The following is a 21,228-nucleotide window of genomic DNA, read 5'->3' as shown; positions in this document are numbered from 1 at the left end:
CTATATTACGCTGTAATGTTTAAAGCCCCTAATTGCGCCTCAATGTCTAGCCAGACGCTATCCTCTAATTTAAATCACAGGCCACCTTCCCTACGTATACCTTGATTCCACCATTGTGATTTTTTGGTCAGCTTCCCTTCAGCTCGCGGTCTTCGTAGTCTTGGTCCGCAGTTTCATCATCAAAAAGACAAGAGCGTATGATGAAGCGCAGAAGAGCGCCGTGATGCCAACCTGTAGTTTTTCATAGTTAGCTTGGAATTTCCATATGTCTGGATGCAGAACTTGACTTACTCCTCTCCAACCATAGCTGGAGTCATTGATGTTCATCGTTCTCATATAGTCCGCGCCAGTACTGTAGGGGCAGTATGCACACATGGTGCTATTTCCCGGGTCGACAACATAGCCCGGCTCAGAAGAGAGAAAGTCGGCAAGGTATTCTCCACAGGTGCTGTTTTCGGGGAGTGGAATGTAAGTCAGCTCGTTTGACTTGCAGTGAACCTCAACATTTCAGACCACGGGCTCCAGCATTCCTTGGATGAGGTACGTGAAAGGGTCAAGCCAGTAAAGCCAGTATCTCCAAAAAGCCGTAATCTGCGAGTACGGAACGACGACACCACAGAAGTTGATGAGACCTGCGCCGATGATAATTGGGTTGGCCAGCGCTGCAAAGTAGGCATTGGGGCTATAAGCGGCAATAGCCTGTCCCAGTGAAGTGTACAGGAACTCATAGACTAGATGAGCAAAGGTCAGCAAAACAATCAAAAGCAAATGTCGCGACTGGACTGAAGCTTACGGATCATCTGAAGGTAGACCTGTCCAGATATCCTTGCTTCTGTGGGGAAGCCGACCGTAAAATACCAAGTGACAAACGCCAGTGTTCCGCAGACGATCAGTACAGGTGTCTCTGAAAGCAGCTGAGCCGCCACAAAGGCGAACCAATGATAGGTTTTAGACTTCTTCTCGCGAGTCTCGAAGACGTCGCGATTCCGAATGAAGAGCGGCTGCAGCTGGTTGATACACCCAGGGGCGACAAACACAAAATTGAAGACAGCCATGAGACGTAATTGTAGATCAAAGGTACCATCGCCCAACATCCAATACGTGAAGCCACCAAATAATCCGTTAGTGATGTGCAGTCCAATCTTATTCCAGACATAATCGGGGTTGCGCCACAGAGCGACTAATTGTCGGCTTGTGACGAGATAGACTTGGTAAGCGACTGGGGTCGCGAATCCAGCAAGCTGGTTCTCGTCAACTGCCTCGGTCGTAGTAGACTGCTGATTGTCCTTCTCCTCGTCACGGTAGGAGTTGAGTGCATCGAGTTCTGTAATGACCGCTTGTCTTTCCGAGGAATCCAGCCACGTCTGGGGCCAATCGATCTCAGTACCGAAACGACCTTGCACCACATCAACTATGTGTTCTGCAGGGTTCGCGTGCGGCGGACAAGCGGCACCATTTTGGGCAAAGTAATCGATCACCGTGGTCGAGTTCTTGCCAGTCGGTCCGAAGTAGGTCGTCCGTCCTCCACGGGCTAAGAGGAGAAGGACATCAAAAGCATCGAACAGAGTAGCAGATGGCTGGTGAATGGTGCAGATAATGGTCTGTCCAGATGCTGCGAGCCTTCGCATGAAGCGACAGATCTCGTAGGCAGACTGACCGTCCAAGCCGGAAGTCGGTTCGTCGAGGAAAAGGAGCGAGGGCTTCGCGACGAGTTCTGTCGCGAGTGTAAGGCGCTTGCGCTGCTCGATAGAGAGACCCTCGCCAGGTGCTAGGAAAATCGTTGATGATTAGCTCGTGGTTCTGTAGAAGAGTTGCAAAGGACTTGGGATGATCGGTGGTAAACTCACTTCCAACAATTGCGTGTTGCAAAGGCGTCAGCTCAAGCAACTGCATGATGCCCCGAACATATTCCTGCTTCTCCTCATCTGGAATCTTGTGGCTCTGTCGCAGCCTCGCTGAGAACAAAAGACTCTCCCAGACCGTAGCAGTGGGCTCGTGGACATCATTCTGCTCGCAGTAGCCTGTTGTCCGCTGGAAGCTGATGCCTTGAGGCTTGCCGTTAACCATGATGCTGCCTTCGATGGTGCCACTGTCTTTCCTCTGCGCCAAAACGTCCATCAAAGTCGTCTTGCCAGCACCGGAGCTACCCATGAGCGCGACCAGTTGACCGGGTTTGACGTATCCAGAGACTCCGCGAAGGAGTTGCAGGTCCTTTCCTTCGTGACGAACAAAGTAGCTGATGTTCTTGAAGGTGAAAACAGTCTTGCTCAAAGACATGGAAGACACGTCGTGGGAGGCAGCTGACTCTTCCGCCTTTTCCATGTCTGCTTTCGTGGCTAGCTCCTTCTGTTTACTCCGTCGGTCAAACAACACTTTCGAGCCGGAGTCGGAATGCAGGTTGATTTCGAAGCCGACTGCAGTCATTAATGCCAGGAAAATCCAGAGTCCGATTAGAATCCCCGCGTTACGCCAGATGTGTGCTTTGTAGACCGAATACTGGGCGTTCATGTAGGTTTCCCCGTCGATAGCTATCGATCCTGACGTAGATCCCCTGACTGTGCAGCTGCGATACTGACTACTGTCATACGCAGATCCGAATGGGATAAGCTGAGGCTGGACGCAATCTAGAGCAAGATCTCCCATCTCCTTGGCCATGATCGCTTCGAAGGTGTATGTTGCGGGGTTTAGCCACGAAATCCAACGGAACCAGACGGGCATGCTCGGTACAGGTATGAGATATCCTACAGGTGGTCAGAAGATCTCTCTCGGCTGTGATTGAAACAGTTGAACTTACCTGCATAGACCATGAAAACCATTGTCATCCACCCAGTGATTTGGGAGGCCAGCCCGAAATGCCTGCACCAAGCTCCTATCATGCGGAACAAGGAAGCGAAACAAAGCGTACAAAGAATGAGCATAAACCAGTTGGTGAAGAAGTGGCCCGACTCACGCTGGAAGTCAACGATGAAGTAGAAAATCAACTGGAACAAGGAGTACGTTAAGATGACAAGCGGAACATCAGTTGCCGCGCTGGCTAGAGCGTACGCTGCGGGCCGATTGAACGCAAGCCGCTTATGTCTGGAGATGATTCGTCGTCCCATGAAGGATGCGGTGGTCTCAGACATCTTGTTCATGGCGAAAAGTTGAATCGGGAAGAAAAGAGCGCCTGGCCGAGTGAAGATGGACGTGCTGTCGGATGGGAGATCGTAGAACAAACTCCCGGTGACCAGCGCCATGATTAGGGCTGAAGCAATCTGGAGTGCGTTCGACCACCGGTCGCCCCAGATGATTTGAAACTGTCTGTGATTTCACTTAGACTCTGCGTTCAGAACGTGGAAAGGGGCCAATAATACCTTCTAATGCAATTTCCAATCTGGCTCGTGAAAGATACCTGGTAGGGGCTGCCTTGTCGAGACAGAAACGGTAGTGAACGGTTCTTCTCCTCGTTTCGGATTCTTAGGAGGCCCTCTACTTCATCTGACAGAGCCTTTTCTGACACGGTGTTCATCTCTTGTGCCATTCTCTCAAAAAGGGGGCTTGTCTTGTATAGATCTTCGAAGTCTGCTGGGCTTGTCGGGATCTTGTCTACGTATCCGGGGCGTATCTGTCGTTCTGTGGGAACCGAAACTGAGGTGAGGAAATCAGAGATGTTGGCTCCTGGCGTACATTCAAAGCCCATGTCCTCGAAGTACTGCTTGGCTTCGGTTGTGGGACCGTAGTATATCTCCCTTCCCTCAGCAAGCACAAGCACTTTATCGAATAGGTCGTAGATCCCGTTGCCAGCTTGGTAGAGAGTTGTGACGATGGACTTGAGCTCTTCGTCGGCCATCTTACGCAAGACACGCACAAAGTCTAGCGCGTTGCTTGCGTCTAGACCACGAGTCGAATTGTCCCAACATTGAACGGGGGCCTGCGTATGTCATCAGCGGGCGTTCATCAGGGGTATTGCTGCTACCAGGTTCTTACCTGGGTAGCCATGACCTCGGCAATAGAGACTCGCTTTCTCTCGCCGCCGGACACCCCTGTCAAGATTTAGGTGAGGTTGCCTCAAAGTTGCCAAAAGTTTGGACTACTCACCCCGAATGTATTCGTCGCCAACCATCGTATTCTTTGTGTGGCCAATTGACAAAGAGTCTAGAATGGCGTTGGTCTTCTGTGATATGTACTCTTTGTTGTTGGCCGACGACTCTGACCTTGAGCCAGGTAGCTTGTTAGACGTTGCAAAGTCGATCGTTTTTTTCACTTCCAAAGTCGGGAAGTGAAGGTCATCTGGTGAGTCTCGTCATTAGACTCCTGAACCCGGCGACGTCAGAGCGGACCTGGCCCCTTACCTTCAGTGTTCATAACCACTTGATTTCGAAATTGTTGCGCTCCTTTGTGGCCAAGATTGCCATATCTCACATCGCCGCTAACATGATGGAACTCGTTCCGTTGATTAGAGATGACTTTCAGGAGAGAAGTGCAGCCTGATCCTGGACGCCCGAGAACCAGCAACTGGGGAACGTGTTAGTGGAAAGTGGTATTGCAGTTGCACCAATCAAATCACCATCTCCCCCGGCCGTACTTGGCCGGTCACATTATGAAGTATGTGCTACTCAAATCAGCCAAAGTATTCAAATTACTCAAGGACTTCAGTTCCTACCCTTTGAGATGTTTGGCTCTTGGCGAATGGAAACAAATCGGCCAGGACGGACAGGCATGTTGATCCAAAGTCTTCTCCAAGCCCGTGAACCTCAATGCTTACATCCCGGAGGGAGACCGTCAACCCCTGCCGAGGTTGACTTAAGTCTTGCAGACTTTCATCGACATGGACGGTTCGATCGCTGTCGTAGACTGGCGTTGAGGTCATCGTGAATGAAACGATTCGACAGTCCTATTTGGATAGTAGTAAACACAGTTGAGCAGGGTTACAATGCGCATCTTCAGATTAGGTTGAAGTCTATTATGTTCTCTTAATTCTCCTAGCTTGAACATCAATTCCTAAGCAGCCTCCACATCTCGTCAGAGAATGTCAGTATATTGATTCCGGATGTTGTAGTCACTGACTCTGATTCTCAGGATCAGTGGACCCCCTTTTAGTGTCGGCCGCGGGTTTACGGTGTTTCGGATTTACGGAATTACGTCAGGACATCATCTCATCCGCTTTTACCAGACTCATCCTTTTTGACCCATTCATCTTCCGCAACGCGGCAACATAGATATTATTCAAGTCTATTCGGACTTGGGGAATTAAGATCACTTCCGTGTCTGACCCTTCATACCTCTCTTTGAGTCTTTTCCCTCTAGGCCTGACGTTCCGATTGGGAAGCCAAGGGTCGCGTATCTCGGAGTTAGCGACATGCAGTCTAACAGCAAATTCGGAGGGAAGATTCCCAAGGCGTGCGAACCATGTCGCAGGCGCAAGATTAAGTGCTCTGGTCACAAACCCTGTCGACAATGTGAGAACAGGCCATCCGATTGCGTGTATCGGCTCAAACCGCGCGTGAGATTGTCATCGAAGCGGGCCGCGGCGACGGTAACAAATGCCGAGACTGGCCAAGGCGTATCCACCCCGGGCTCTGATCGCTTTCGTCGGGACGAAGCTGCTTCTCAACGTTCAGCAGAAGAACACCAACAACACGTAGCACAGACTGAAGTCTACCACAGCGTTGCCGCAGCTCACCATGCGCCAAAGTCCACCGACAGCTCACAACTCTTCTACGGACCTTCTTCAAACTCTGCTTTCTTGCAGCAGATCCATCGTGGTCTGCTTTCCGGTCAGTATGGCCAGAGCCATATCAGAGATGTCCAGGAGGGAGGGCCGGGGTTGGACATGTTTATGCAGAGGAACATATTCTTTGGCATGCCGCTAAAGATCAACGTTGAGCCTGCTCAGCCAGCAAGCTGCCCAGTATCTCTGTTACAGGCGGAAGAGTTCGTTCTACACTTCAAGACAACTCACTTGTCATCTTTACCGTTCTTCACCCCTTGCGAGCTTGATGACATGGTTCCCACTTTATTCAACTTAACTCTCGACACAACTGTTCAGCCTCAAAGGAAGACAGTGTTCCTCGCGGCTCTTGCGTTAGGAGCATTGAGCACGTCACAAACTGACGCCGCAGAATCACTCTTCATCCACGCGAAGAAAGAAGCGGCGATATACGAAGATTCGGTAACTTTGCCGATGATACAGTTTTCGATTCTCTTGGCTCACTATCAGCTGAACATGGGTCGACCTAATTCCGCTTACTTACACAGCGGCATCGCAACGCGGAAAGCCTTGTCCATGGGCCTGCATGCAGGGACCACAAGTGCGATTTCGCGAAAAGAAGAAGTTCAGGGAAGATTGGTGACGTTATGGTCTCTTTACTTCCTGGAAATGTGAGTTTTGTTTTGATTGACGATGGACTGCCTTCTTCTTGTGCAATATCCTAACATCGCTGCCCATAGATGGCTTAGCTTGGTGGTTGGACGGCGCAGTTCGATGCAGAAATCGGACTTTGAGTCTTGCCCCTATCCAGACGGACAACCAACGTTGATGGCACTCTGCCAATTCGCCAACATACTTGAAGAAGCTATTGAGTCAATTTACAACAAACGTACCGACTCCCTGCGTCAACTATACGGGAAAGCCGAGAAGCTCTATAGTCATGTCCGGCAATATGGCGAGAAGTGGGGACTGGGCACAGCAGCTTCTGTACAACGTGTAGACGCGTGGAATGCCGAAACTAGTCTTCTTCTACACAATGGTACGACTGACCTTGTACCCAAGTTGTTACTAGAATCAGCTGCTAACTTCCAGGCATGAAGTTTACTTTCACGTAGTTCTTCTCATCTTCCGCCCGTTTCTAATTGCCGAAGCGGCTCTGCAATCAGGGGAAGGGTCTGGCGGGATAGGCGACATATGGCTTCGACAAGCCTGCAGACACGCAACAGATGCTGCACAAGATGCACTGGCTTTCACTTGGAACATGCTGCGCAGTCCTGAGGAATGCAACGTAAGGATCCGGTGGACAATTGCCGCAAGAATACAAGCTAACCTGTGTCCCTCTTAGACACGCCGATACCATGCATTCTTCATCGAGTCTTCCTGCGCTGTTCTACTGTACGACAGCTTGCGCCATCCAGCGAAGCACCCCCACAACCTCGAGTTTATCCAGATGGCGATCTCCTGCCTGCGCTCTCTAGTGGGGGACGACCCTGTGACAAATGCTATACATTCCATCAAGAGAATTGTATGGGCTGTAGAGCAATCCATCAACGCAGCCAAGTCCACAGGCGCATTCTTGGATGTTGCTTCTGCCGACTCGTCGCCATCGTGGACTGACGACCGCTTCCCGACGAACATACAGTTTCCGTCGCTGGAAGAGAATAGGGCGACAACGTCGGATGATTTGATCTTCTTCAGCAACAGAGCTTACCGACCACAGCCTGAACCGATCACGGATTACAGCATGCCAATTCCAGGGGCCGGTTCGGTGGGAAACCCATTCCCTGACTTGAATTTCGACGTTCTCACGACAGATCTGTTCAACTTCTTCCCAGTTGATATGAACTCGGGGCCTCCCGGACATGGGGGAGCATAGTCGGATCTAGTCTAACAAAAGTTTGTTCAAGTCACAGGCATTTGTCTCTAGAGGACAAAGAGCATTGTGCGTATGATTTGGTAGTCCTTTCGATGAATCTCGTATGCTTGTAGGCCCTGTCTCATGGGTATTACATGTGATTCTAGCCTAAATGTCGCTTGAAATCATGTAAATCTCTGGACACCGAGTACTAAGATCCAATTGCGCTTCTCTGCTTATAGCGGCCTTTCATAGCCTGTCTCTTGTGCAGTTCTCTCCGAGATAGGTCCTGAGGCTTCGACAGCTGGACTCATCCGCACCAACATGAGGCTAAGAATGACTGTGATTGTGGCGAGCTGGTTTCACGTCGGCGACATCTGAGAAGGCTGCCTTGAAAGTGACATTCGTCAACGCGGTCTTGCGAGCTCAGCTCATCGAATGCTAGTACTATCTAGCTATCACACTTTTGATGTTTCAAAGGTCGTACAGATGTGCTACCCTGATCCTGGACCGCTCGCATTGGTTGAAAAGGACATGCATCATGTTCGGCCAAGCCGAACTTTTGCTTAGACGCAAGACTGTGATGCTCCAGGGTTTGTGCCCGGGTTTGATGACCTGATGCTTGTTTTTCTGAGCAACTCGGCTTTATCGGGCTATCCATGGATGATCGATTTGGCTACGGCTCTATTTATCGAGGGCCTACTGACTCTCGCCAAGGTCGCCAAGAGTAAAGCGCTTCCGGCTCTCAGCTGGAACCACGCAAAAGTCACGGCGGCCAGTGGTACCGCGATGACCACGGGAGGTGCGAACCTGTGGGACAGCTATGGCGATACCCAGGTCTGGACATTCGACTCCATGTTCAAGATCAGAGGCGATGCAGCTATTTAAGCCCATAAATATGCTGATGCTTTGTGGAGGCAAGTCGATCCTAAGCTAGCCATTACGAACAGGCACTGGCATGGTAGTAGCTACCTCAACAATATTCCTTCCGACGACAACGCATCGTTCCGACATTCTATTAAGCTCTCAGGGCCGACTCCGACAGGGTTGGATAGCTTTCAGGCAGATGCGTTTCCTCTTTTTGGCAACACCAAGCAGTCTGTGAAGAACAACGGGTCGCAAGCAGTCTTGACTACCCGTAACGTGGGCGACCGGCTTCCCGGATCTGGTAAACACCGATATCCTATCCTGGTCCTGAACATCGTCAAGTCAGTGACATTTTAATCATCTCGTGCAAGAACATGAACACATCAAAGCTAATCAGAGCCATGCTACAGAGACATTATTCTGCAATTAGTGTAAATGCAGACCACAAAAGCCTTCAACCCCTCGAATGGCGCAGCACTTGACTTAAGGTGATGAACACCGCCATCAATGTGATGAGCGATCAATCCATCCTCCCGTACATACAGCGGTTCAATCTCAGCCCAGCTGTATGGGCAAGCAAAGCCGCCCGTTTCCACGCCATTGAGAGTGCGACGAGCAATATCACGCTTGCCCAAGAAATCTTTGTGGAACCATTCTTGCGAGGTAATCTAGACGCCGGTGCCATCAAGCAGTGGCTCAAGTCCAAGCTTGGTCTCGACTGGGACGAGTACGTAGTTCCGTACGATGTCACGCAGGCCATATGTGTAAGGGTCTGCTCAACGTTGTCAAGAACCATCCACAAGACAAGAGCCTCGGTATGCACATCTTGCTCGCCACGAAGGATGCTGGAGGAGGCTATGGGGATCCGTACTCGTGGAAAACCTTCCGGGAGATCCTGACTGGCCTCCTTGGCGCACAACAATTGCCGTCTGGTACAACTGCTGCGGAAATTATTCAAGACCGGGTCCATTGCAAGAGAATTATGCACAACGATAATCGTTGGCCAACACAGCAAGATTGTCTATGTGGATAGGGAGTTTATGTATGTGGGAAGCGACAACATTTATCCGTCTTACAATGAGCAGCATGGTGTCTGGATCGATGATAAGAAGAACATTGAGGCATGGTACAGCCAGCACTTCGATACTGCGTGGCAAAACGGAGCGAATATCGTCGACTAGAGAGCGGCAGAGGTTCGTTCTTCTGGTGCCATCCGGCTCATTCATGTGGCCATTTTGACATGGAGCCATAAACTAGGTTCGTCAAGTAACCCTGATGTACGAAAGACAATCCAAAGAGGCTACAGCCAAGTACCTCGACGAAGTTTGATAGACCCACCACACAGTGAATGATCATTCAAGGCAGTGTCGAAGCTCAACGTCGTTTTGGATCAAGAGATTCTTAATCTACATTTGTCTAATTCATTTCCAGACTCTACTGGGGTTGTCTCACGGCAGTTCTTTTACTTCTACTTAACCTGATCCCCAAAAGATTTTGATCAAACATTGATTTTCCCAGCCTTCTTCGCCAACCGCCCTTTCATAACCAATCTCAACACACTTTCTCAAATACATCAAGAAGTCAATCAAGAATGGTACGTTCCAACTACTGTCTCCTTCTCGAACATCCAACCAATAAATTATATTTCCAATTTCCTGACCAACCTCTAGAAACTGTCAGCTATCATTGGAGCCGTCATCGGTCTCGCTGCCACCAGCGTCAACGCCCAATGGTACCCAGCCCGCACCTGGACAAACTGCGCCGCCGCCATCGGCGGAAAGGGCGCCAAAGGCCTCAGAGAGGCTCACGCCTTCTTCAACGAGGCCTGGGGTCAACCTCGCCTCCGAATCCAACACCAGTCGAAGTATGTAGCCGTCTGCAACGGCTATATTTTCGGCATCGCAAACGACGGCCATACGGGCTGGTTCGAGGCATCTGGCGATCGGGACCTTGCGGCTCTTGCAGACCCCGGAACGGCGTCCGAGTGCAAATGGTATTTCAGGGCGCACGATCTCGAGCACTATTACTTCTTTTCGAGAGATGGACTCCATGTTCTGGATACGAGGGCCTATATTCGCCGGTGCCACGAGGTTGAAAAGGCTGTGGGTGGTCAACACCCACACTCCCTTGAAAAGTAATGTCAGCAACCACTCAGGTCGGAAGTCTAGGGAAGCGTAAAATTCCAATACAAAGTAAAATCGCCTAAAATCATACGGTACCAATTACTCAATAATAACCAATTAGTCTTCGTTGTACGCTCATGTTGGGCTTGGATTTGATAGTCTGAGGCTGAGCTTCAATAAGGCACACTCTTCGATAACATCACATACACTTGCCTCTGCCTCCAGCCACGTTTCTCCCCTCCTCTGTCAATTTACTAGCCATCTGATCTTCAATCTTAAGTTACCGAGCGCAACCTTCAGAATTGTGTGGCTTGTCCGTTAGGCGTAGAGATGATCGCCGGCCTAGCCCAATCCGCACCATCGGGACCCAACGTTCAAGACACCTGCAAACGGTATTGAGATCTGAGACCTTTTTCCTCCGCACCAAGCGTGAGACTTGAATCTCATATTTGAATGTGATCCTGTCCATACCTTATCAGAGTCTAGGCATATCGCTTCCCCATCCCAAAGTCTGGTCTCAGCGCGTAATGGTGAAATGTCCACGTCTTGGAAACCTCAGTACCGCCAACCCCCTCCTTGCCAGCAGCAGCGCAAAGATGACTATCTGGGCATGTCTCCCGACATCCTTGGCCTTGTGAGCGGGGTTTCCGTTGCGTTGTTTCTAGCAGCCATGTTCCTTTTCCCGATGTATTACATGGAAAAGCGCGAGCAGTGCGGTCGTAAGACTAAGTGTCAAATAATGGAGCCGCGCTCTAGCGGGCTTGAAGGCAAGTGCAAGTGCAAGTGTCCAAGCATATCATACTTGCTAACTTTAGGACTTTGCAGAGACATGCCGATGGGGGCCCGAATCCCGTAGAGTGGTCGGTCACGCCTGCTCACTCGATTCACAACGCTCATGCCAAACACAGCCAGCGAACCTCTGTGGTAATAACAGAGCAATAGGGTGTAGATGTAATGTATTGAGGAGCAATAATCTTGAGCTACAGAGTACGGCATACTCTCTTCGACGAGAAGATCCAGACGGGTATCAAGCCCGTTGCTCTTCGGATTCCATGTCCTTTGACATCACGATTGGTGCCACAAGAATCACCCATTCTCAGGGTTACCCAAGCACCAAATCAGAATTGGAAGCAGCCGAAACACTAATCAACGGGCTCGCCACCTTGCTGAACCAGAGTCTCAAGTCAAGCACACCTGGCGTGCACGAGGCGTCTCCACCTTCAACCTCTCCATCTCCACCACGGGAGCAGGAACGTGCAACACCTCTCCCGCAACCCTGCGGATGCAGCAGTTCAGGGGACGAGGAATCGACATCCGCACCCTCTGAGGTTGATCAAGATGTAGATGAGCCGTCACCGAAGAGAGACCTTGATGGCGATCACTCGAACATGCCGCCCAGGAAGTTTTCCTGCCCCTTCTACCAACGCGATCCCAGTGGGCGCTTCTGGAAGAAATTCTGTGGAAACTCTGGTTTCTCCAACGTGAACGAAGTCAGGTCAGCATGGTCGATTCCCAGACAATGAATACATGGGCTTACATCCCAGGCAATAGGAAACATATTTATGATCACCATATAATACCCTTCTACTGCTCCCGATGCGCTGCGGTGTTCCCATCTCAGAAAAGCCTTCACGATCACTTGCTGGAACCAATAAGGTGTGAAGTGATCTCACCCGTGCTGACAATGGGATGCACCAGACAGCAGAGAAAGGATATGCGGAAATTGACGCACGGAACGGAAGAGCGGCAGTGGCGAGCCATCTATAGTGTCCTCTTTCCTGATCCTAGCGAAGCTGTGCCGTCTCCGTGTAAGTGCTTTTTGGACCAAACACCTTGCATGTCTGCTGCCAAGCTAATTACCCTTTTCAGACTTTGAATCAGTCCTGTTGAAAGCCGACGGCGATGAAGAAAAAGAGGAAACAAACAATGCGCAGCAACAGCACTTCCGCCTTCAACTCCCCCACGTCCTCGATCGACGCTTCGTCGAAAACCCAACAAATTCGGAATCGGAAACTCCGATAGCGGATCCGACGGCCCGGAACCGGCCGGGAGAGAGCGGGGACAGGGCCACCGTCGACGTCCTACGGGGCGCCCAAACGGAGCTGTACCGGAACTTCCGCCCCATCCGTCAACTAACCATCGACGACTTCTACGACTCCACGCCGCTGTCACCTGGGGCCCCGTCCGGTGATCAGGCAAGCCAAGACCAGCCAGACGACTCGAGAGAGCGGCAACATTCTCACGATAGCTCTGACCTTGGGGTGTTAACTGGGTCTTCGAGGTCTGGGTCTATTCAGTCGAGCGGGTTTGTGTACGCATCTGATGAATTTTCGCTCAGTGAGACAGAGGATCGGGGAACGTTTTTCCAGAGATCTGGGGCGGATCGTAGTTGAGTTGGATGTCAATTTCGTCTTAAGGAAAAAAAACTGTTTTTAGCAGTCATATCGATTCTTTGTAGTACTTGAACAGGAACAGTATGACTGACCTTGTCATTTACCATGATTTCAATTCTTCGGAACCCCAAAAACGTGTGAAGACGTGAGCCGTGTAAGTCGAGAAGGAAGACCTTTGACCACCAGTCGGCACCAGCTGCATTATACCCCGCCCAGCTGCCGACGCTAACCCCACCATCGGCAGAAGACGGCACCGACAGAAGCCGGCCACGGCAACAACGTCAACGAATCCGAACCGTGGCGATTAACCTTTGAGTCTTTCAGTCATACAAATTCCCTCCTTCTTTCAATCGACGACATCCTCTTTTTCCCGACCCCCGAAACGACCCTATCTCGTCGTTTTCCCGCTCTCTACACACGACATCACCGTCTTAGCGATCGATCCGACCGAAACCCCTTCCCCCGCAAACCACATCCACACACCACAATGGAAGACGTCCCCCTCGAGCACGGCTCCCCAGAGCACCTCCTCCCGCCCAGCTGGAAGACAATGGTCACAGCCTGGCTCGCCGAGGACACCCCCTCCTTCGACTACGGCGGCTTCGTCGTCGGCGACGCCCCGCGCACCGCAACCCTCTGGGGCAAATCAGGCGGCATCGTCGCCGGCCGGCCTTTTGTCGACGAAGTCTTTGCGCAGTGCGGCTGCACCATCGAGTGGCACGTCAAAGAGGGGTCCCACGTCGAGCTCCGCGGCTACGGAGATCACAACCCCAAGGGCAAGATGCGCGTCGCGACCGTCTCGGGACCCACGCGCGGGATCCTGCTGGGCGAGCGGGTGGCGCTGAATACGCTGGCGAGATGTTCGGGCGTGGCGAGCATGACGAGGGGTATGTTGGTGAATTTGAGGGCGGCGGGGTATGCTGGTGTGCTGGCGGGTACGCGCAAGACGACGCCCGGGTTCCGGTTGGTGGAGAAGTATGGGATGCTTGTGGGCGGTGCGGACGCGCATAGGCATGATTTGAGTTCGATGATTATGTTGAAGGATAATCATGTTTGGAGCAAGGGGAGCATTACAAATGCAGTGAAGGCGGCTAAGAGCGTGGGTGGGTTTAGTTTGAAGGTTGAGGTTGAAGTGCAGAGCGAGGAGGAGGCGGACGAGGCGATTGCGGCGGGGGCGGACGTTGTCATGCTGGATAACTTTACGGGCGAAGGGGTCAAGGTTGCGGCTAAGAGTTTGAAGGAGAAGTGGGCGGGGAAGAAGCACTTTTTGGTAGAGGTCTCTGGTGGGTTGACGTTGGAGAACGTCGAGAATTACGTGTGTAATGGTGAGTTGTCCCTGGTGGCTTGGCGTTTCTCGACGGACGGCACACTGACTTGCTTACAGATGTTGATGTTGTTTCGACGAGTGCCATTCACCAAGGCGTACCGCACGTGGATTTCTCACTCAAGGTCGAGCACTAGCTGCAATTTGTCTGACGTTGAATTAAATCAAAAACATCGTGATACCTCAGCTCACACTCGCTGGGTCCGTACTATGTGATTCTATATCTACTGTAAACTCAAACCTGTGATTCATCTACTTCTTCCCCTCGAGCAAATCCTTAGCCATAGCCCTCAGCTTGAACTTTTGAATCTTCCCGCTCGGCGTCTTGGGATAATCGTCCACCCAGAACACATGTTTGGGCACAAGATGACTCGACAAATGCTCCCTAACCCAAGCCCTCGCCTCATCCTTCTTAATCACCTTATCTCCTCCCGCAGTACTATCCCCATCATCCCCCCTCCACCCCTTCTTCAAAACCACGAACGCAGCAACACTCTCCCCCAACTTCTCATCCGGCACACCCACCACAGAAACCTCATTCACCCCCTCCATCTGGAACAAACAATTCTCAATCTCGAGGGGGTGAATATTCTCCCCGCCCCGAATAATCAAATCCTTGATCCGCCCTGTTATCTCAACATACCCATCTTCGTCCATCCGCGCCTCGTCCCCGCTGTACATCCACACCCGCCCATCCCCTTCCTCCCTCCTCACCTCAGCTGTTCGCTCCTCGTCGCCCCAATACCCCTTCATAACAAGGTACCCAGCCGCCGCAAGCTCCCCCCTCTCCCCCTTCTTCACAACCCGTCCCCGGTCCGCCGGATCAACAATCTTGACGGCAGTATGCGGCATCGCCCTCCCCACGCTCCCCGTCCTCTTGTCGAACCCGTCATCGGGCGCCGTCATACAGCTTACAGGACTCGTCTCCGTCATCCCATAACAAATCACCAAATCCCGCAGCCCGAGAACCTCATACAACCGCCTCATCAAGCTCTCCGGCACCGAACTCCCTGCCGCGATCCCCTTCCTCAGTCCCCTCGGCATATCCTCCCTCTTCACCACCCCGCCGCCCGCCAACGCTTCCAGCACGGCGACGAACATGGTTGACACACCATATAACCCCGTCGCATCATAGTCAGCCACCATCTTCAACGTAGCAGACGGGTCGAAAGCCGGACTGGGAAACAAAATCCCCGCCCCCGTCGTCGCGGTCGCCATGTACCCCAACACACACCCGAAACAGTGAAACAGCGGCGGCGGCACCACGATCCTATCCCCGGGCACCAGACCCATCCTCTGCGCGATGAGGTGTCCGTTGTTGAGAATCGAAGTGTGCGTCAGCATCGCCGCTTTCGGCTGGGACGTCGTCCCGGACGTAAACTGGATGTTGATCGTATCCTCCGGCTTCAGCGGCGCATCGGGCACAACCGCCCCCGTCGACCCGGACTCAAGCAGGACGTCATACGGCGTCAATGCCCTGAGTCCACCCGCGAACTCCACCTCGGGGTGAAATCCAGCATTATCCAACACCACGACGCTCCTCAAACTCGGCACAACCTCACTCTCCACCACACCTCCCCCCTTGTTCAAATCCGGCACCAGCGTCCTCAGTAACTCGAGGTTACTCCGCCCCCGACACGGCTTATACGGCAAATCCGTAACCTTCCCAATTATCAAACACTCTACCCCCAAATGGCGCAGCGCGGCGCCGACCTGCTTCGCGTTGAACCCCGGGTTCAGGGGCACCAGCACAGCGCCGAGCTTGAAGGCGGCGTAGGTGAGCGCGGCGAACTCTGCACCGTTGCCGAGGGAGACAGCGAGGCGGTCGCCTTTGCGGACACCGAGAGAGCGGAGGCCGTGGGCTAGGGTGTTTGAGAGGGCGTCGAGGGCGGTGTAGGTCAGTATTGTTGTTGTCGCGGCCGGGGAGGCAGATGATGAGGAAGAGGAGTTTGGGGTTGGGCTGCGGGCTGTGACGGCGGGGAGGTCGCCGTGTTGAGAGACGATTTGGGAAAAGTGCTGGGGGATGGTTTGGGTTAGGAGGGGGGGCTGTCGGGTATGTTAGCCTTGTCTTTTTTTGCATGTCTTGCTGCTGGTGAGTAAGTGAGGTTGGTATATGAGCTCCTGGAAGTCATGATCTCTCATGAGCTTCGCTGCATCACACCAACCATTGGCCTCCCTCAACACCCGATCACTAATTCACTCGGGCTGAGGTGAGCCCGGGGCGAGTAGGAATCCATCCTCACCAGCAATCAAAAGTAAAGAGAAATGCAACCCACCTCCTCAGGACCAAGACTGAAACTCAACCCTTCATACCCCGAAGACAACCCCCTCCGGTGGCCAGCAATGTTGACGATAGTGCAGGGTCTCAATCCCGTAGATATCCTCCACGCCGCAGTCCGCGCCACGGAACCCGTCGCCAGACGAACGTACCCAGCAGTCGAAAGCATTCTTTCGTCGTCGTTCTCGTCGAGGTTTACCCGCGCTCAACCTCGGCTCTGTAACCCAAAGGTTAAACCCCAAAAGGTGCTTAAACAAGATCAAAAAACGCAAAAAGATATTTCTCAAATAGATATCTCGCTATGACGATATCATGGCTTTCGTTCCCTCTCCAATTGTTTCGTCGAGCTCTCACCGAGTATTCGTATGCGTCTGTGTAAGGTACAAGGTATCATTCGAAGCAAGGCGGGGAGAGCAAGAAGGTTGGACTCTCGGCCCTCCTCTTCGTTCGGTCCGTCCAGTTCTCCCTTCCCTCCCGCGTCTGGCCGCTTTCCCCCCGTCACACCGAGCCGAGTCCAGCTGCCAATTGCCAATTGGGGGTAAACCAGCCTTGGCAGAGGAAGCTTCCCCGCCCTAACCTCACAGCTAATGCGGAGAACCCGTGCGGGGTTGTACCCGCTATGAACAGGGAACATCTCCCTAAAAAAAAATAATAGAAAAAGGGAGCCGCGGGTGCACGATGTGGGATTAGCCGGGTGTCAACTTAGGATGACGCGCGGTGACAGCCTCGGGTTTCGAGGCCACGCCGTGCCCCCTTTAGTTTCTAGAACTCTAACTCAAGCGTCGGAACTGTCGGCGTGTTAGGGACCTAGATGGTTGTGAATCCATTACTTGGTCATCAGTGGAGATTGAACCAGACCAGATTCCGAGGCAATTGGTGTTGCACTTCCTGCTCATTATGAGTTTGGCATTCCATATTTGTTCCATTTGCTCGAAGACTGCCTTTGGGTATATGTACCACAATACTAATGAGGTTTGCGGCTGTTCTCAACCTTCTGCGGCCTTTTGTCTCGCCGGACGCTCACCTTTGGAGACCAATTTCTGCCCTTCTCCCATCCCATTCCGTGAGGTCCCTTCTCTGCTACTCCACCTGTTTATCAGATCGAGGGATGTGATAACTAGACTCTATGCCAAAAACAAAGCTAGCTCTACGCTTTTCCCGTTTCCCTGGGGTATGCAGTTCGTTTGTATTTCCTCTCGCCGATGCCACAAAAAAAGAAAAAAAAGAAAAAGTCAACAAAAAGACGAAACGCGACTTCTGAAACATGCCCAACCCGTGACTGTGGGTGAGGACGCCGCTGGAGATGCAAATATTAAAAGAGACATGTACCGGAAGAAAAGGTGTGTGTCGTCACTTTCGTACGGCTGGATGGTTGTTGTCTTATTTTGATTTGGAAGAACCATCCTCGTTTTGCTCGCCAATGTGGCGGAGCTCTTCGGGTTTCCAGGTGCCTACATTCACGGGTTAGTTCTAGTATGTGGAAACGGAATGTGCGTCAACTCACCCTCGAAGTCGTGCTTCACAAAGGCCATGGGATCGTCGTAATCCTTGGCGCCCATCTGTTGCACGCCAGGGCTGAAGCTCGTAATGGGAAGCACCACAACATCGCCCACCTTCTTGGACGTCTCCATACCCGTAAAGTTCTGCCAGTCGATAGGTCCCTTGGAGTTTTTCAGGTTGAAGTATCGCGGGTCGTTGAAGTAATCGAAGATGGCGTCGGTCCAGATAGCAGGTCCGGTGAATTCGACAACGTTCTTGTCAGCAATGTTGTCCAGCTCGCCTGCCTTCTTGCGCTTCAGAGCTTCCTCGGTGATGCGAACGACAATTTCGCGCAAGACAGGGTGGCCAGGTTTGGATTGGATTGTCCATTGGCAGAACTGAATACGACGGCTGTACCAGTCCTTCCAGTCAGGGCGATCGGGATCCGCCTCAATGCCAATGACGAGACCGACGCTCTCCCGGGGGATGCGCTCGGGAATCCACTCGAGGGCAGACTTGATAGCGTAGGTATCAATGTCGGAGTAGATGCCGCCGCGCGCAAGCAAGATCAGGTATCGGAAGAAGTCGGCCTTCAGGACGGGCAGAGGAAGAGCGTCGTAAGCCTTGAGGACCTCGGGGACGGACGCGTAAAGGAGGCGCAGCAGGTTGACTACAACCTTATCGGTGATGACCTCGTGCACGAAGCCAGGGTGCTGTTCCGACCAGCTGGCTTCCTGCTCGCGGAAGTTGAATTGTTGCTCGGCAGGTGTCCACTTCCACGTTTGCCAAATGTAGGCCGGGAAGCGCGTTTCGGGATCGTAGGGGTATTGGTATGCCAGCTTATCGTACAACGACATCTTGGACATGTCCATCATGGGCTTTTGCGTCGTGACCTTGGGAGCAGAGGGCTTGATCTCGCCGTCGGAGGAGGCAGGGGTATATGTGGACTTTTTGGAGTCTGTCGTGTCATGGTTGGAGGCAGCGACTGGTGCCTTTACGGCAGGTGTTGTGTCGTGGGAGGAGGAAATTAGGTAAAAGACGATTAAGAGGAACGCGGCGACCGCGACGGCTCTCCGAGGAGTGAGCATTGTGATGTATGTGTAAAAAGAGTGGCGGGTTGAAACGATTTCAATTGGGTGACTATGAAGTCATCGGAAGGCAAAGTTTCGCTTCGCCAATTCGTACAGTCGGGCCGTAGGGGTAGAAAAGAGCGGTGGTTGTAGATAGAGTCGGATGCAACGTGGTTCCTGAAAAAGATGGAGAGGCGCCGGATTAGGGGTTTAAAGAGGAAAAGAGTCGTAGGAAGCTTCGAGGTTCGGACTATGGCGGAGTGATTCCTGCGAAACCAAGAAAGATCATGTCAGTTTGGGACTGATTGAGAGAATGGGGTAAGAGGCAGCAGGTTGAGGCGCAATGCTGAGGATAAGTGACAGCAAGCGGGTAGGGCTGGCAGGTAAATGAAGTCTGGAAAGTCTGGGCTGGAGGAAAAAGGGGAGGAAGCCTGTCAAGGTTTTGGTGGTGAAGGGATGAGCTGGGTAGCGGATAGAGAGGCGTGGAGACCGGGGACGTAATGGCAGACGAGGAACATACCTCTAAGATGGGGCCGTCGATAGTCGGGGAGGAGCTGGATAGAGTTCCGGCGATCGATCTGAGGGTTGCCAAGGATTTGCGAGAACGAGCGGACGGATACGTCAATGTCGAAGCTCTAATGCTAGGTGGATAGCAGTAGGCGTGCGTTGGTTGTTGTGGTTGACTTGTCTGTTCGAGACTTGAAAGGACAAGAACTGGAAGCAATTGGGTGCGGAAGAGCAAGGGGACCTTTTTCCCTTTTTTGTTCTGATTTTTCCCTCTCTCCTTTCCAGGGGTCTCAATTGGGCGACTGACCCTTTTTCTGTCCCTGACCCTGGCAAGATAGAGGTACCCGTAGTCCCGTACTCCGTACTCCGTACCAAGGGGGGGGCGATGGCGGCGAGGGTGAGGGTGAGGGCGGGTGAGATGGAGAAAAAGATGCGAATGCGGCTGTGGCTGCGGCGGTATCCGTAGGCCACAACTTGGATGACGCCGGGATGCTGACTTGCGTGTCCAGGTCCGATAAGATGGGACTCGGGAGGGCGGCAGGCGGCTGTGCAGTACGGATATAGTGCCGTGCTGAAAACGCCAGTCAATGTGTCCTCGAAGTCAATGTATCGAAGGTAAGCGGCCAAGGCTTTGCAAAGATGTAATCAGTCTGAAAGAATGGACCGGCGGATCTCTTGCTTGTGATTGTGGTTGTATGCAGCAAACTGAACGCAGCAACCCTCGAAAGAAGCTCTGTGAGGGCGGAAGGGGAATGAAAACTTGGCATCAGCTGGTTACCTTGGGTTTTAATACATTGGATGCCGAAAGGGAGAATGGCAAAGATAAACTAGCAAACCTTGGAAACTAGGGAAACAGCTGTAGGATGGGTACATGTAAGTAATGAGAGAAAGAAATAGAGAGAAAAGCTACGATGGCGTGGATAGGGAGCTTTTGGGACGATTCGCAATCCGAAGAAGAGTCGATGTGGCATTCATTGTTGGCGTGGTCCCCCCCTTCTCCTGCCTTCCCTGTGTGATTTCCAAGTCGAGGTTCCCTGCACGGTAAGTCCTCCTCTTCCTCCTCTCCTTCCTTCCATAAAGTTTGAACAGTCGTGATTGAATACGTACCTCACCCTGTACGAATGAACTGGAGCCTTAGGTGTGAGTCTGTGAGGTGTGTTGCGTGGATCCCGCATGCGCTGCTGCGCTACTGCGCAGTGTGCTTCCGGCCGGCGACACGATCGCCTTGGTGCGGATGCTACCCAGTAGCGAGGCGACGGAACACCAAGCACATTCTGCCACAGGGGGATGCAACTTGGCAGATAGGTGAGGTACCTATTCGATGTCAATGGTATGGTGAAGGAACTTGGCGCTGACTGGGACGCTTCCGTTGATATCGGATCAACACCGACACCAATGGCCACGCACCACCTCATGCAGTAGACATGCCACTGGATCAGCCAAGAGGCTTGACAGTCAGATAGATCAGGAGGAGACCACTGGCACAGACGAACATCAAGCATTTTCAGCAAAAAAAAAAACCAGCAAGGGTCTTCTGTGCGCAGGTGCTCAGCAACAGACGAGTCTAGACGATGTGCACGTTCTCGAGACTGTAGAACTTGGATCAAGACAATGCGACAGAGGGACGCGCAACGCAGATATCC

General features: G+C 52.3%; 9 protein-coding genes across 9 annotated transcripts; 6 read left to right on the top strand and 3 right to left on the bottom strand.

Moving 5' to 3' along the window:
- Window positions 1–89: 89 nt before the first annotated feature.
- BDP55DRAFT_699565 (putative ABC multidrug transporter) lies at window positions 90–4,849 on the bottom strand (the record flags this gene model as incomplete). The annotated part of the gene is made up of 12 exons (XM_060577897.1): window positions 90–231; window positions 292–486; window positions 514–731; window positions 794–1,768; window positions 1,848–2,741; window positions 2,795–3,300; window positions 3,354–3,910; window positions 3,967–4,022; window positions 4,078–4,269; window positions 4,332–4,494; window positions 4,547–4,591; window positions 4,643–4,849. 12 exons carry the CDS (start codon window positions 4,847–4,849, stop codon window positions 139–141), a joined length of 4,101 nt encoding a protein of 1,366 aa, XP_060436701.1. The 3' UTR covers window positions 90–138.
- A 334-nt stretch (window positions 4,850–5,183) lies between these two features.
- BDP55DRAFT_3933 (uncharacterized protein) lies at window positions 5,184–6,407 on the top strand. The gene has a single exon (XM_060567230.1). It carries the CDS (start codon window positions 5,339–5,341, stop codon window positions 6,362–6,364), a length of 1,026 nt encoding a protein of 341 aa, XP_060436700.1. The 5' UTR covers window positions 5,184–5,338; the 3' UTR covers window positions 6,365–6,407.
- On the top strand, window positions 6,383–7,565 carry BDP55DRAFT_538952 (uncharacterized protein; the record flags this gene model as incomplete). Its single annotated transcript, XM_060567989.1, has 3 exons — window positions 6,383–6,728; window positions 6,790–6,977; window positions 7,035–7,565. 3 exons carry the CDS (start codon window positions 6,383–6,385, stop codon window positions 7,563–7,565), a joined length of 1,065 nt encoding a protein of 354 aa, XP_060436699.1.
- A 1,163-nt stretch (window positions 7,566–8,728) lies between these two features.
- Window positions 8,729–9,444, top strand: BDP55DRAFT_709334 (uncharacterized protein; the record flags this gene model as incomplete). Its single annotated transcript, XM_060578126.1, has 3 exons — window positions 8,729–8,752; window positions 8,822–9,175; window positions 9,202–9,444. Exons 2-3 carry the CDS (start codon window positions 8,903–8,905, stop codon window positions 9,442–9,444), a joined length of 516 nt encoding a protein of 171 aa, XP_060436698.1. The 5' UTR covers window positions 8,729–8,752; window positions 8,822–8,902.
- A 267-nt stretch (window positions 9,445–9,711) lies between these two features.
- Window positions 9,712–10,613, top strand: BDP55DRAFT_639987 (uncharacterized protein). Its single transcript, XM_060573300.1, has 2 exons — window positions 9,712–10,005; window positions 10,082–10,613. The coding sequence occupies exons 1-2, from the start codon at window positions 10,003–10,005 to the stop codon at window positions 10,547–10,549; spliced, it is 471 nt and encodes a 156-aa protein (XP_060436697.1). The 5' UTR covers window positions 9,712–10,002; the 3' UTR covers window positions 10,550–10,613.
- Window positions 10,614–11,037: 424 nt separating this feature from the next.
- Window positions 11,038–13,104, top strand: BDP55DRAFT_709333 (uncharacterized protein). Its single transcript, XM_060578125.1, has 4 exons — window positions 11,038–11,301; window positions 11,360–12,029; window positions 12,086–12,395; window positions 12,460–13,104. Exons 1-4 carry the CDS (start codon window positions 11,070–11,072, stop codon window positions 12,925–12,927), a joined length of 1,680 nt encoding a protein of 559 aa, XP_060436696.1. The 5' UTR covers window positions 11,038–11,069; the 3' UTR covers window positions 12,928–13,104.
- A 111-nt stretch (window positions 13,105–13,215) lies between these two features.
- On the top strand, window positions 13,216–14,433 carry BDP55DRAFT_639968 (nicotinate-nucleotide diphosphorylase). Its single transcript, XM_060573299.1, has 2 exons — window positions 13,216–14,252; window positions 14,312–14,433. Exons 1-2 carry the CDS (start codon window positions 13,415–13,417, stop codon window positions 14,386–14,388), a joined length of 915 nt encoding a protein of 304 aa, XP_060436695.1. The 5' UTR covers window positions 13,216–13,414; the 3' UTR covers window positions 14,389–14,433.
- BDP55DRAFT_639966 (short-chain-fatty-acid-CoA ligase) lies at window positions 14,434–16,938 on the bottom strand. Its single transcript, XM_060573298.1, has 2 exons — window positions 16,528–16,938; window positions 14,434–16,297 (listed from the first exon to the last, which is right to left on the bottom strand). The coding sequence occupies exons 1-2, from the start codon at window positions 16,696–16,698 to the stop codon at window positions 14,504–14,506; spliced, it is 1,965 nt and encodes a 654-aa protein (XP_060436694.1). The 5' UTR covers window positions 16,699–16,938; the 3' UTR covers window positions 14,434–14,503.
- Window positions 16,939–17,909: 971 nt separating this feature from the next.
- BDP55DRAFT_722220 (glycosyltransferase sugar-binding region DXD domain-containing protein-containing protein) lies at window positions 17,910–19,096 on the bottom strand (the record flags this gene model as incomplete). The annotated part of the gene is made up of 2 exons (XM_060578567.1): window positions 17,910–17,980; window positions 18,034–19,096. The coding sequence occupies 2 exons, from the start codon at window positions 19,094–19,096 to the stop codon at window positions 17,910–17,912; spliced, it is 1,134 nt and encodes a 377-aa protein (XP_060436693.1).
- Between the last annotated feature and the right edge of the window lie 2,132 nt (window positions 19,097–21,228).

This window comes from Colletotrichum godetiae (assembly GCF_030913485.1).
Source record: "Colletotrichum godetiae strain CBS 193.32 chromosome Unknown BDP55scaffold_1, whole genome shotgun sequence".
NCBI classification, from domain to species: Eukaryota; Fungi; Ascomycota; class Sordariomycetes; order Glomerellales; family Glomerellaceae; genus Colletotrichum; species Colletotrichum godetiae.
This window is presented reverse-complemented; position numbering and strand designations above follow the sequence as displayed.

Excerpts from the sequence above, each read along its gene's own strand:
- BDP55DRAFT_3933 (XM_060567230.1), top strand. The coding sequence starts at position 5,339 with ATGCAGTCTAACAGCAAATTCGGAGGGAAGATTCCCAAGGCGTGCGAA.
- BDP55DRAFT_709333 (XM_060578125.1), top strand. The coding sequence starts at position 11,070 with ATGTCCACGTCTTGGAAACCTCAGTACCGCCAACCCCCTCCTTGCCAG. Across the intron at positions 11,302-11,359 it reads GCGCTCTAGCGGGCTTGAAG|AGACATGCCGATGGGGGCCC; the intron begins GCAAGTGCAAGT and ends AGGACTTTGCAG. Across the intron at positions 12,030-12,085 it reads TCCAACGTGAACGAAGTCAG|GAAACATATTTATGATCACC; the intron begins GTCAGCATGGTC and ends CCCAGGCAATAG.
- BDP55DRAFT_639968 (XM_060573299.1), top strand. The coding sequence starts at position 13,415 with ATGGAAGACGTCCCCCTCGAGCACGGCTCCCCAGAGCACCTCCTCCCG. Across the intron at positions 14,253-14,311 it reads CGAGAATTACGTGTGTAATG|ATGTTGATGTTGTTTCGACG; the intron begins GTGAGTTGTCCC and ends ACTTGCTTACAG.
- BDP55DRAFT_639966 (XM_060573298.1), bottom strand. The coding sequence starts at position 16,698 with ATGCTTTCGACTGCTGGGTACGTTCGTCTGGCGACGGGTTCCGTGGCG. Across the intron at positions 16,298-16,527 it reads TCAGTCTTGGTCCTGAGGAG|CCCCCCCTCCTAACCCAAAC; the intron begins GTGGGTTGCATT and ends CATACCCGACAG.